This window comes from Sminthopsis crassicaudata, chromosome 6 (assembly GCF_048593235.1).
Source record: "Sminthopsis crassicaudata isolate SCR6 chromosome 6, ASM4859323v1, whole genome shotgun sequence".
NCBI classification, from domain to species: domain Eukaryota; kingdom Metazoa; phylum Chordata; class Mammalia; order Dasyuromorphia; family Dasyuridae; genus Sminthopsis; species Sminthopsis crassicaudata.
This window is the reverse complement of record NC_133622.1, coordinates 16874615-16885545: the sequence shown is the minus strand read 5'-3', so window position 1 is coordinate 16885545 and position 10931 is coordinate 16874615. Positions and strand designations below refer to the sequence as shown.

Below are 10931 nucleotides of genomic sequence, written 5' to 3'. Positions count from 1 at the left end.
AGAGCTAATCCAATTCCAATTGATCAATGATGGACAGAATCAGCTACATCCAGAGAAGGAACACTGGGAAATGAGTGTAAACTGTGAGCATTGGTTTGTTTTGTTTTGTATTGTTTTGTTTCTCTTCCCAGATTATTTTTACCTTCCAAATACAATCCTTCCTTTGCAACAACAACAACAACAAAATTCGGTTCTGCACATATATATTGTACCTAGGATAGACTATAAGATATTTAATATGTATGGGAATGCCTGCCATCTAGGGGAGGGGGTGGAGGGAAGGAGTCTGGGTCTGTGAATTTTTAAAATAAAATAAATAATTGGATCATGGCATTTCAATGTAACTGATTTCTTTTGTAATCCTATGTGTTCTGTTTTGTCTATTTATATATATTATTCTGAGAAAGGATCTATAGATTGCCCAAAAGGTCCATAAAACACAAAAATATTAAGAATGGCTAATTTAAGGGGAAGCAAGGTAGCAAAGTATAGTGAAGAGGACATGAGTTCAAATATTATCTCAATTCCTAGAATTCTGGAGGAAAAAAGGGAGAGACAAAAGAGAAAACCAAATAGGAGTCTGAAACATAGGACAGGGGCCATGCTGAGGAAACCAAGTTCAAGTCACTCACTCCCTATTGTCCCCAAAATACCCAAAACAAACAAAAAAGAATCACTATTCCCTGTAGGATATTGTTGGAGAAAGACACTAGGCTAGAAGGCAGAAGAACAGAATTCTGATTTTAGCTCTGCTATATACCATGGGACCTCATGCAGTTTTTTCATCTGTGGTGGTCAGTTTCTTCATTTATAACATCAGAGGACTGGACAAGATCTAGAAAGCCCCTCCCTCCCTTCCTTCCTTTCCTTTCCTTCCTTCCATGTCTTTTTTTCTTTCTTTTAGGAGCAGACTGGATCATCTGTAAAGCCCCTTCCTTCCTTGTCTCTGTCTCTTGCTTTTTGCTTTTTTTCCCCTTCATTCTTTATCTCAACATAATTCATAAAATAATGTGTATTAAAAATAAATAAACTTTTAAAAGTAATGATATGTCAGAGTTTAATGACTCCAGCTTTGGCTACCTGTTAACTAAAATTGAGATGTTTGAATTCCTATTCAGATATAATAAAGGATAATTCCTGATCAAAATAGTAAGTGAAAAAAAAAAAAAAAAGGAAGGTACTATACCATCTCTGAAGTTCCTTTCTTCTTTTTTCTTTCCTGTCTTCCTCCATACCAGTGAGTTTTCCTATTCCACTCAGATTGGAAGTGTAACAGCCACTCACTGTTCACCTGAACCTGTTGTCCCTCCTTAAGCATGGTGGTTTTCCACTTCTGCAGGCTTTTCCCATTGAAGCCAGCCTTAATGGAGACACCTGATGGGCTCATGAGCTTTGTAACACCTTAGAACTTCAGGGCTCCAAGGATCCACCAGCCTCGGCTCCCTAGGAACAAGGACTACACATTTCAACCAACAAACACAGCGAGTTCCTCTCCCCTTTAACAATGTAGGAGTCGCCTCCTGAGACAAGCTTGACAATTCTCTCACTTCAACTCCTTATTGGACTTAAAAGTGTCTTACTCGCCTCTTTCTTGATCACATGACATTATTTTTCATACAGAGGAAGACAACTTCTTATTTCTTCTAACTGTCAATGTCTGAGCACGTTTAAAACTACATAAATACCAAATTAAGATAACTTTGGTCAAAAATTACAGTCCTTTGGGGATATCTGAGCATGGAACTCTAAGGAAAAAAAATAATCAAATAATTTCTGTGATCCAGTCTTCTTGAGCAATTAGTTTTAGTGAGTAGTGTCTTTCCAAAAATATGTCAAAGCACACCATGTACACAGATCACATGAATAATCCAAATGGAAAAAGACACACAAAGTGTAAATGAGATCAGTGAGGTACTTAGCTTCTGTATTTATACTATGCTTATGAACAAGTTTAAAAGATAGTACAAAAAATGAACAGGAGAAGGAAATGGCAAACCACCCCAATATCTCTGCCAAGAAAATCCCAAATGGAGTCATGGAGAGTTGGGAAAGAACTGAAAAAGTCACAGTAATAAAATGGGTGTTTTATACTGTTCACCCCACAATTCCATTGGGAGTTTACTTCAAACTTAAAAGTTTGTAAAATTGTTTACAATACTTTTCATTGGTGGTCTGTCCTATAAAAGGTTCCATATATGTTTCATTTATCATATATATCAATTGTATAAGATACATGGTGCAATATTGAGGCATCTTATTTTCTTTAATGTTTCAATAATTTGTATATAAAGTTGTGATTCAATTTATCTCCTCTTGACCATCAGATATTGTTTTTTTTGAGATTTAATTTTAAAGTTTTCTGGAGTTTCACTTCATTTAATAACTTTTCATAACGTACATTATTTTTGTAATTCAGAAGTTTTAAAGGTATATTTAGAATATGTACTATATAATTTTATCAATAAAGATGATACAAGCCATTCTCCAATTGATAAATGGTCAAAGGATATGAACAGACAATTTTCAGATGATGAAATTGAAACTATTTCCACTCATAGGAAAGAGTGTTCCAAATCACTACTGATTAGAGAAATGCAAATTAATTCAACTCTGAGATACCACTACACACCTGTCAGATTGGCTAAGATGACAAGAACAAATAACGATGATGTTGGAGGGGATGTGGGAAAACTGGGACACTGATGCATTGTTGTTGGAGTTCTGAAAGAATCCAACCATTCTGGAGAGCAATCTGGAACTATACCCAAAAAGTTATCAAACTGTGCATACACTTTGACCCAGCAGTGCTACTACTGCGCTTATATCCCAAAGAAATACTGAGGAGGGGAAAGGGACCTGTATGTGCCAAAATGTTTGTGGCAGCTCTTTTTGTAGTGGCTAGAAACTGGAAGATGAATGGATGTCCATCAGTTGGAGAATGGTTGGGTAAATTATGGTATATGAAGGTTATGGAATATTATTGCTCTGTAAGAAATGACCAGAAGGAGGAATACAGAGAGGCCTGGAGAGACTTAAATCAAATGATGCTGAGTGAAATGAGCAGAACCAGAAGATCACTGTACACTTCAACAACAATACTGTATGAGGATGTATTCTGATGGAAGTGGAAATCTTCAACATAAAGAAGATCCAACTCACTTCCAGTTGATCAATAATGGACAGAAACAACTACATCCAGAGAAGGAACACTGGGAAATGAATGTAAATTGTTAGCACTACTGTCTATCTACCCAGGTTACTTATACCTTCGGAATCTAATACTTAATGTGCAACAAGAAAATGGTATTTACACACATATATTGTATCTAGGTTATAGTGTAACACATGTAAAATGTATGGGATTGCCTGTCATCTAGGGGAGGCAGTAGAGGGAGGGAGGGGAAAATCTGGGAAAATGAATACAAGGGATAATGCTATAAAAAAAATTAATCATGCATATGTACTGTCAAAAAAATTTCTAATTATAAAATTATTTTTTAAAAAAAGGAGGAGTAAAGAAAAAAAAAAAGAATTTCAAGACTTTGGGCTGATCACTTGGTTCACCCTTCACTTTAGTATCTTTTTCACTCAAGGCACATCACTGAACTTCCTAGTGGCCCAGACCATTGTCTAACTATCCAAGTTGAAGAGGTGTCAACTAGCCTTGGAGGGCAAGTCCTTCATCCTCCATTCCCTTTATTGATTAGTTCAAGGGTCTAGTCCCAAAACAGCCTTCCAAACAACCAAAACAAAAAGAGACTAGGAAAAGAAATGCTGCACCTAGATAACAAACTATATTAAATTGCTTACTATCTAGGAGAGGTGGAGGGGAGAAAAGTGTAGCTCAAAATCTTATAGAAGTAAATGCTGAAAATTATGTTTACATGTTATTGGAAAAAATAAACTACTATGGGGGAGAAGGGGGCTGGAGAGGGAATCAAGAATTGCAACAGAAGTATCTTCCTACATTCTATGGGACCTATTTTATATGTACTTACTCCCTACCCAATAGCTTTGCAGCTTAGAGCTGCTGCTGGGACTGCTGGCACTATCTGTGACTTCCAGGCCGATTCCTCTTTCACTTCAAGCCACCAGTCAGAAAGGACCAAACTGTCCTGGTCAGGAGAGGCTTCCCTTCTCCTCAAGGCGTTGCAGGACCAATCTATCATCTTCTAATTCTGGAGGCAATCCCCAGTGATAAACCAGAAAGCTCTCACTGGGCCTGATCTGCACCTACTGCCCTTCCACATTATTCCTCCAGACTGGGAAATGTGACCTCCAACATTCAAATGCACAGTGGTGACATTGGCTTAATTAGTGAAGAGAATCTATCCAGCAAAAATCATACTTTGAGATTGAGGAGAGAATTTGATTGAGTCCCATTATTGTTCTATTGGAAGACTTGACTTCTAGTATTTATCTAGTACTTGTCTTAACCCTTCAATAACAACTTCAGAGAGAATTTGAGGGGGAGGAAGGATGACTATGTGAGGTGAAGTGTCACCCAACTAATCGATCAACAACTTTTCCTTTAAACATCATCATTTCAGATGGGAAACCATTTTTCCCCATTTACCCATCAGTTATCATTCTTTCAGCACTGTGTGTTAACTAAGTTAACTAAGGACTATGGATGTGCTATTTTCTATTCTTGTACATAATCACTATAGTTCTTCAAAGGTCAGCTCAAAAAATAGCCTTTTACTTGAAACTTTCCCCGAACTTTCTGTCTCTCTCTGTCTTTCTCTCTCTATGTGTCTCTCTATCTGTCTGTATGTCTTTGTCTTTCTCTGTCCCCTCCCTCCATTTCTAGATCCCCTAGACATGCATCTCTAACAAAGGACAAATACTGTTATTAGGAAAATCTAGGTGCTGCACTGCATATGATCCTACACTTGTAATGAGGAAGACTTTGAAATCTAACCTCATTCACATAATAGTTTGGGATCCTGATTTCCTCAGTTCCTTAACTATAAAATGAGCTGGAAGAGGAGATGCAAACCACTCTAGGATCTTTACAAAAACCCCAGATGAAGTCATAAAGAGTTGGGCATGACTGGACAAACAACAATATTATTGGCAGACTAAAATTGGGCAAAAAGTGGGCAGGAATTATGAACTTTGGGGCTCCCTGTGGAATGGTAGAACGAACACTGGGTCTAAAGTTAGAGCACTTGGTCCTAACTTTCTCTGTGACTTTGGAGAACAGTTATAGCTCACAGGTATACAGCATTTACTATGTTCTACATACTGTGTTAAAAACTTTAGAAACATCTCATTTGATTGTTACAAAATCCCAAATTTATTCCCATCTGATCATCCTAGAAGTTTGCTATCACTTCAGTGTATTTCACTTTGCTTGAATTTGTGGATGACTTTCCAGGTTTTTCTGAAAACATCCTGCTCATCATTTTAAAAAGAGCAATAATATTCTATCAGAATCACATGACATAATTTATTCATCCATTCCCCAATTGATGGGCATCCCCTCACTTTCCAGTTTTTTGTTCTGAGAAGAGAGCTACTGTAAAGGGCAGTAATTTTGGGGACATATAATTAAGGCTCAGTATGAGTGATTTAATTTTACTGCAAAGTGTCAACTTGTAGAACTATACTAAGTGCAGGTAAAGTAAATAACCTTTATCTTATCAATTCCAATGAGGTGTTAAACCTTATTTTGAATATATTTCTCTAAAGTTCTGGCTCTCTACATCACCCCATTTCTTTTGTTTTCGAACATAGATAGGCATGTCCTCCCTGACTTCTCAGGGAGGTGGGAACCCCCAAAATGAGAGCCCAAAGTATACTATACACAAGGTGTTAACTCGGTGGAATTGAGAAGACAATGGTTACCTACTTTACATGTACTTAGTATAGTTCTACAAGTTGACACTTTGTTGTAGGATTAAATCCATCCTACCGAGCCTCAAGTGTATTTCTCCAAAGTTGCTGCTCTTTACAAGCTGCTGAAAATATTTTTATAGGACCTATAGGTTCCTTTTCTTTCTTAAAAAATTTCATTCAGGATTCATGTGTACGAGTGGTATTGCTAGATTAAAGGATATACATGATTTTATAGCCCTTTGGGCAAGGTTCATGTTTTTTAAAAGGGGATTCTTCCAGGAGTCAGATGACTTATAATGTTTCTCCCAGTTCTGAAATTCTATGATTCTAGTAATGATGTAACCTACTTTCTCTGATGCCTTAGTTATATCCAAAGCTGAAAGTAGGTTAGCCCTTGATAGGTGCTTGGCAAATATTAGTTGTGATTTATCTCCTCTTGACCATCAGATATGTTGTGGTTTTTCTGCAGTTTTCTGCAGTTTCACTTCATGTAATAACTTTTCATAACCTATTGTTTTTGTAATTCAGAATCTTGAAATGTATATTTAGAATATTGTTACATAATTCTACCAATAAAGATGATATTAAAAAGAACACATTTTACTCTACCGTACAGCACAGGTGTTTCCTCATAAGCTTAAATTTTTCTAGAAAAACTTATGACTTACACCTTACACCTTAAAAGTACACCTAAAAAAGGAGTAAGCAAATGTTATCCATACCTAGAGAAAAAACCATGGACACTGAATGTGGATTGAATTGATCTGATTTTTATTGCACAATGTTACAAATATGGAAATATATTGGGAATTATGCATGTAAACAAAAAGAAATAAATGCAGTAAAAAGGAGTTGGCTGAGGACTTTTCCTATATGACACATTCTACTAAGCAAAAAGAATGAATGGTAGTGATTGTTGAAAATTTTTTTAATAAAATTATTGTAAACATGACAAAATTGACAATATATACAGATGTTCTTGCTTATATTGACTATTTAGATAAAGATATTTTATAATTAAATATTTCCTAACAAAGGTGAGCAATATAAAATCAGACTCATACATGTTATTTACTATCCAATAGAAAAACTATACAATCGCTGACTATACATCTGTTCAGGAAGAGTTACATACAGTGGAAGACCACGATAAGGGTCCATATGACCTCAAATAGGTGACATGGGATTTGGGGAATGCTTGTTCTTCCTCAGTCCAGGTGCCCCTTCCCTTCACACTCTTTGGAAATGGGCAATTTTGGGGAGAGAGCAGTTAGCTGGAATTAGGTGGGAGGGAATCAGGGATTCAGAGAAGAGTATGTATTTGGCAAAATGAATATAAAGAGTAGTCTCCCTTATAACGAGGCAACGTAAAGACTTCTGAGCTGCCACAATAACGCAGGGGTTCCCCCATCCTTCCTAGACTTCTTAGCTTTGCTCCTGTGTCTGGATGCCTGGCTTGGAATTCCATAGTTACTGCAGTTTCCTCATGGCCCTCTTGGCCCCTGAGGGGGATTTTACTTGTCTTTTCCTGATCTTCATCCACTTCTGGACATTTTCTGCTTCTTCTGCAGCATCTGGTCAGCCCGCAGCGGCAGCAGCTGCATGTCAGGAGGGACACCAGCCCATCCCAGGGCTTAAGGGAGCGCATCCACAAGGGCAAGAAGTCCCAGGTTTGCAGCGTGTCAGGGAGAACTTGAGGGCAGCGGGCTTGGAGGACAGAAATCACCAGGATCACCAGCAACAGAAATAGGAAAGGTGCCCCTACACCCACCAGCACAGTCCAGCCTGCCAGGGAAAGCCCAAGCACTGCCACTGGGGCTAGGAAAAAGCAGATGATCAGGTAGAAGACGGCGAACCAACGGTAGGTGGCCGAGATATTCCCCAGGCCCCTGGCAAGACGGATCGGCAGGCGCATGAACGGGACTGGGTACCACAGAAGAAGTCCAGACAAGTTGAAGAAGAAATGGCACAGGGCAATCTGAAATCAAACAGAGTAAACATAATGAGATCTCATGGAGACACACTGGGAGCCAATCAGGGAGAGGGAAGGGAAATCAGGAGGCAAGTGCTGGGGAGAAGGGAAAGATCAGAGGCTCCAGAGAAATTTTCCATGACTATTTTCACTGTGGGCTCATCCATTTAAGAGCCAAGAGGGAGAGCAGCAGGCAGCTGGGCCAGTCTGTTTAGTTTTGTAAGAATACAGCTGGCTGATAGGGGGGCTGGGACCCAGACAGCATCGGACCCAAATCCAGGGAGACTTGGGGTGGAAGCCTCTCAGCCTCACTTTGCTCATCTGACATCAGCAATGGAGCCTTCATTCCCTGGGTTACTGTGGACGTCCAATGAGATCATGTTGTCAAGAGCTAGGGAACCTTTCATGCACCCTACAAGTAAAAGTCCTATTATGGCCTTGTGGAAAGAACAAACCATCTAAATGGGAGTCTGAAGATCTAGCTACAATCTAATCAACAAGTATTGATCAAGTACCTCATGGATACAAAGCCCCATGCAAAGGGAAAGCTCCTGCCCACCATCAGCTTACATTCTGCTCTTCTGAACTCTTACCTTATGACCTTGACCTTTAGCAAAACCCTTGTCCTATGTACAAAAGGAGAACCAGATGATCTCAAAGATCCTTAAATCCTATGAAAATGGGCCTTTTTGCAAAGGGCCATGCAGCAAGGAACAAAATTCAAGGAAGAGCTCAAGTCTCAGATTACAAATGAATGAAGTTGAATATTTGAGCCACATTTGCTGAGCTCCAAAAGAGTGATTTCTGCTCCTGAGTCCTTCTACAGGATCTCTTATTTGTTCTTTTGCTCCTATCCACCAGATTTTCATTTTTCATGACCTGCAAAATAATGCTGCCTATCCTCTGGGAAATACCATTTCCGTGACAGTGGGCAAGTCATTGAATCTCAAATTAATTTAAACTCAAATTTACAAAACGAGGGGAGATTGGACAGGATCATTTCTGAAAGCCCTTCTCTCTCCACACTCCGGAACTATTCCAAAGCACCTCCTGGCTGGTCCTTGGCTCAAATGCTTCCTCCACGTACTCTGTTCCTAAATCACACCTCCAGGGCTACCTGTAAATCTCTGATACCTGTTGCCTTTCTAATGCATGAAGGATAAAAGTAAAATCCTTGGTTCAGTTCTCAGGACCCTCTAGAACCTGATCTCACCTGGCTTTTTTAGCATCACCTCAGCTGCTTCTAACCATCCAGCATCCAACAATCCCATCCTCATCATTCATACTACCACTATCCCTGCCATCATCACCATGCCAGCTTCACTGGAATCTAAAAAGATGCTCTTCACTTGCCATATTCCCGGGACCTTTGTTCCCCACCTTCCTCCTCTCAGAATGCCTTTCCTCCAGCTTTCTGCCCAAACAGATCCTCAGAATCCCCCAAAGCTTCTCTCCCCCAGGAAACCAAAGGTCCCCTCTCCCTGCCCTGCACACAGAGCTTGGATCTATACCAGTCACCTAGCAAGTAACAGCTGAGATTCAAACTCAAACTTCAAACAAGTCAGACATTGTTTCCACCATTTCTTGTTTTCTGACTCAGAGGAGGGCAAAGGGGGAAGTTATCCATACCAATCTATGTGGGGGACAGGGGACTGGTCGCAGATGGGGGTGAAACTTCACCATCCTCATTTGTTTATTAAGACACAAGCTTAGATATCTGGTCATTTCTTAGGAAATTCAGCTTGTGAGAACAAGAGCTAGGGATGGTCCTCTAGCCCCCAAGTCACTGTTGGGAGGCAGCTGAGACCTCGGCAGCAACCAGCGACCCTTTGGGATATGGAGGATCTTTCAGAAAAGGAACCCAGGTGCTTATGGGAAGGATGGAGTGGGAAGTTGAGGAAAGAACAGAAGGTCCCAACTGTGCATTCTGACCTGGAGAGAACCTTCCAAAGTGCTTCCAGGGCTGGCCAGTGCACCCAGGATGGTCGTGGTGGTGGTGCCGATGTTGGAGCCCAGGGTCCGGGGGTACGCTCTCTCCAGGCTGGTCGCTCCGATGCCTAAGGGGAGGGGAAACACAGGTTCAGTCCTGGCTGGGAATGACTCAGCATGGCAAGACCAATGTAAAAATGGAGACATGGACATGGGCAAGGGGAAATGTGGGAAAAGGGAGAACTCACCAACCAGAAGAATGATGGTAGACATGAACACAGAGCTGCTCTGCACCAGAAATGTACTCCCAGCTCCAACAAGAATGGTGAGGTAGTCCTTCAGCCAGGCAAAAGGAAAAGGAAAATCTGGGGAAAAGAAGAAAAGGCCCCGTTTGTCCACTTATCCTGATAAATCTCTATTTCATCCTACCAAAAAAACCTCTGGGAGGTAGATTCTATCCTCATCCTAACAGAGGAGGAAAGTGGGGTAAACAGAAGTCAAGTGACTTACTTGTAGGATTTGAATTCATATTCCTTTCTCTAAGCCCTCTGTGCTATCTCTTACAGTCAGCCCATTCCTTCTTGCCTAATAACTGTTCTTTAATTTTATTAATAACTTTGATGATTTTTAGGATTTTAATGAGAATATCTCTGATTATTTTGGGTGGCCAGAGAGGGCCACCACAGCCATGCTCTGCCCGCTTGATTCCTTTTCCTTGGACATTCTTCTTCTGTGTTTGTGTATAAGGTAGGAGGGAGATGGAGCAGCTTGGGACAATGATCCCTGGCCAACTACTGAGGACAGTGACATTTCTAGAGCCCTTTTGTATTTACAATGACCTTAGCGATGATTTCTTTATTTACAAATTCATTTTCTCAGAACATAGAATCTTCAAACTTAGAGACAGAAAAAGTAGAGGAGCAGAGGAAGGAACAGGAAGGGAGGAATTCTACCTGTATTGATGGTCTTCTTAATCACCGTAGCAATTTGTCCCTTGAGCATAGAGTTCAGGACCTTGACCATCAGGATCAAACAGGTGCACAGGACCAGCAAGGAGAGGGCCAGGAGAATGAATCCAATGGTCAGGTCAGAGAGACCGACATCCACAAGTGCGTGTTTGCCTGTGGGAACCGGAGCAGCCACCCGTCATCATCTTTCTCTTCCTCTTCATCACTTAACCCAGAAA

General features: G+C 40.3%; 1 protein-coding gene across 1 annotated transcript in view; it reads right to left on the bottom strand.

Moving 5' to 3' along the window:
* Positions 1 to 6594: 6594 nt before the first annotated feature.
* LOC141545822 (sodium-dependent phosphate transport protein 2B-like) overlaps positions 6595 to 10931 on the bottom strand; it is a 50253-nt gene continuing 45916 nt past the window's right edge. The window contains exons 12-15 of the mRNA XM_074273110.1: positions 10699 to 10866; positions 9994 to 10110; positions 9749 to 9873; positions 6595 to 7822 (exon numbers count right to left, since the gene is read on the bottom strand). Of these exons, the coding sequence (XP_074129211.1) occupies positions 7148 to 7822; positions 9749 to 9873; positions 9994 to 10110; positions 10699 to 10866 (1085 nt within the window). The 3' untranslated portion in view covers positions 6595 to 7147. The remainder of the gene's footprint in view (positions 7823 to 9748; positions 9874 to 9993; positions 10111 to 10698; positions 10867 to 10931) is intronic.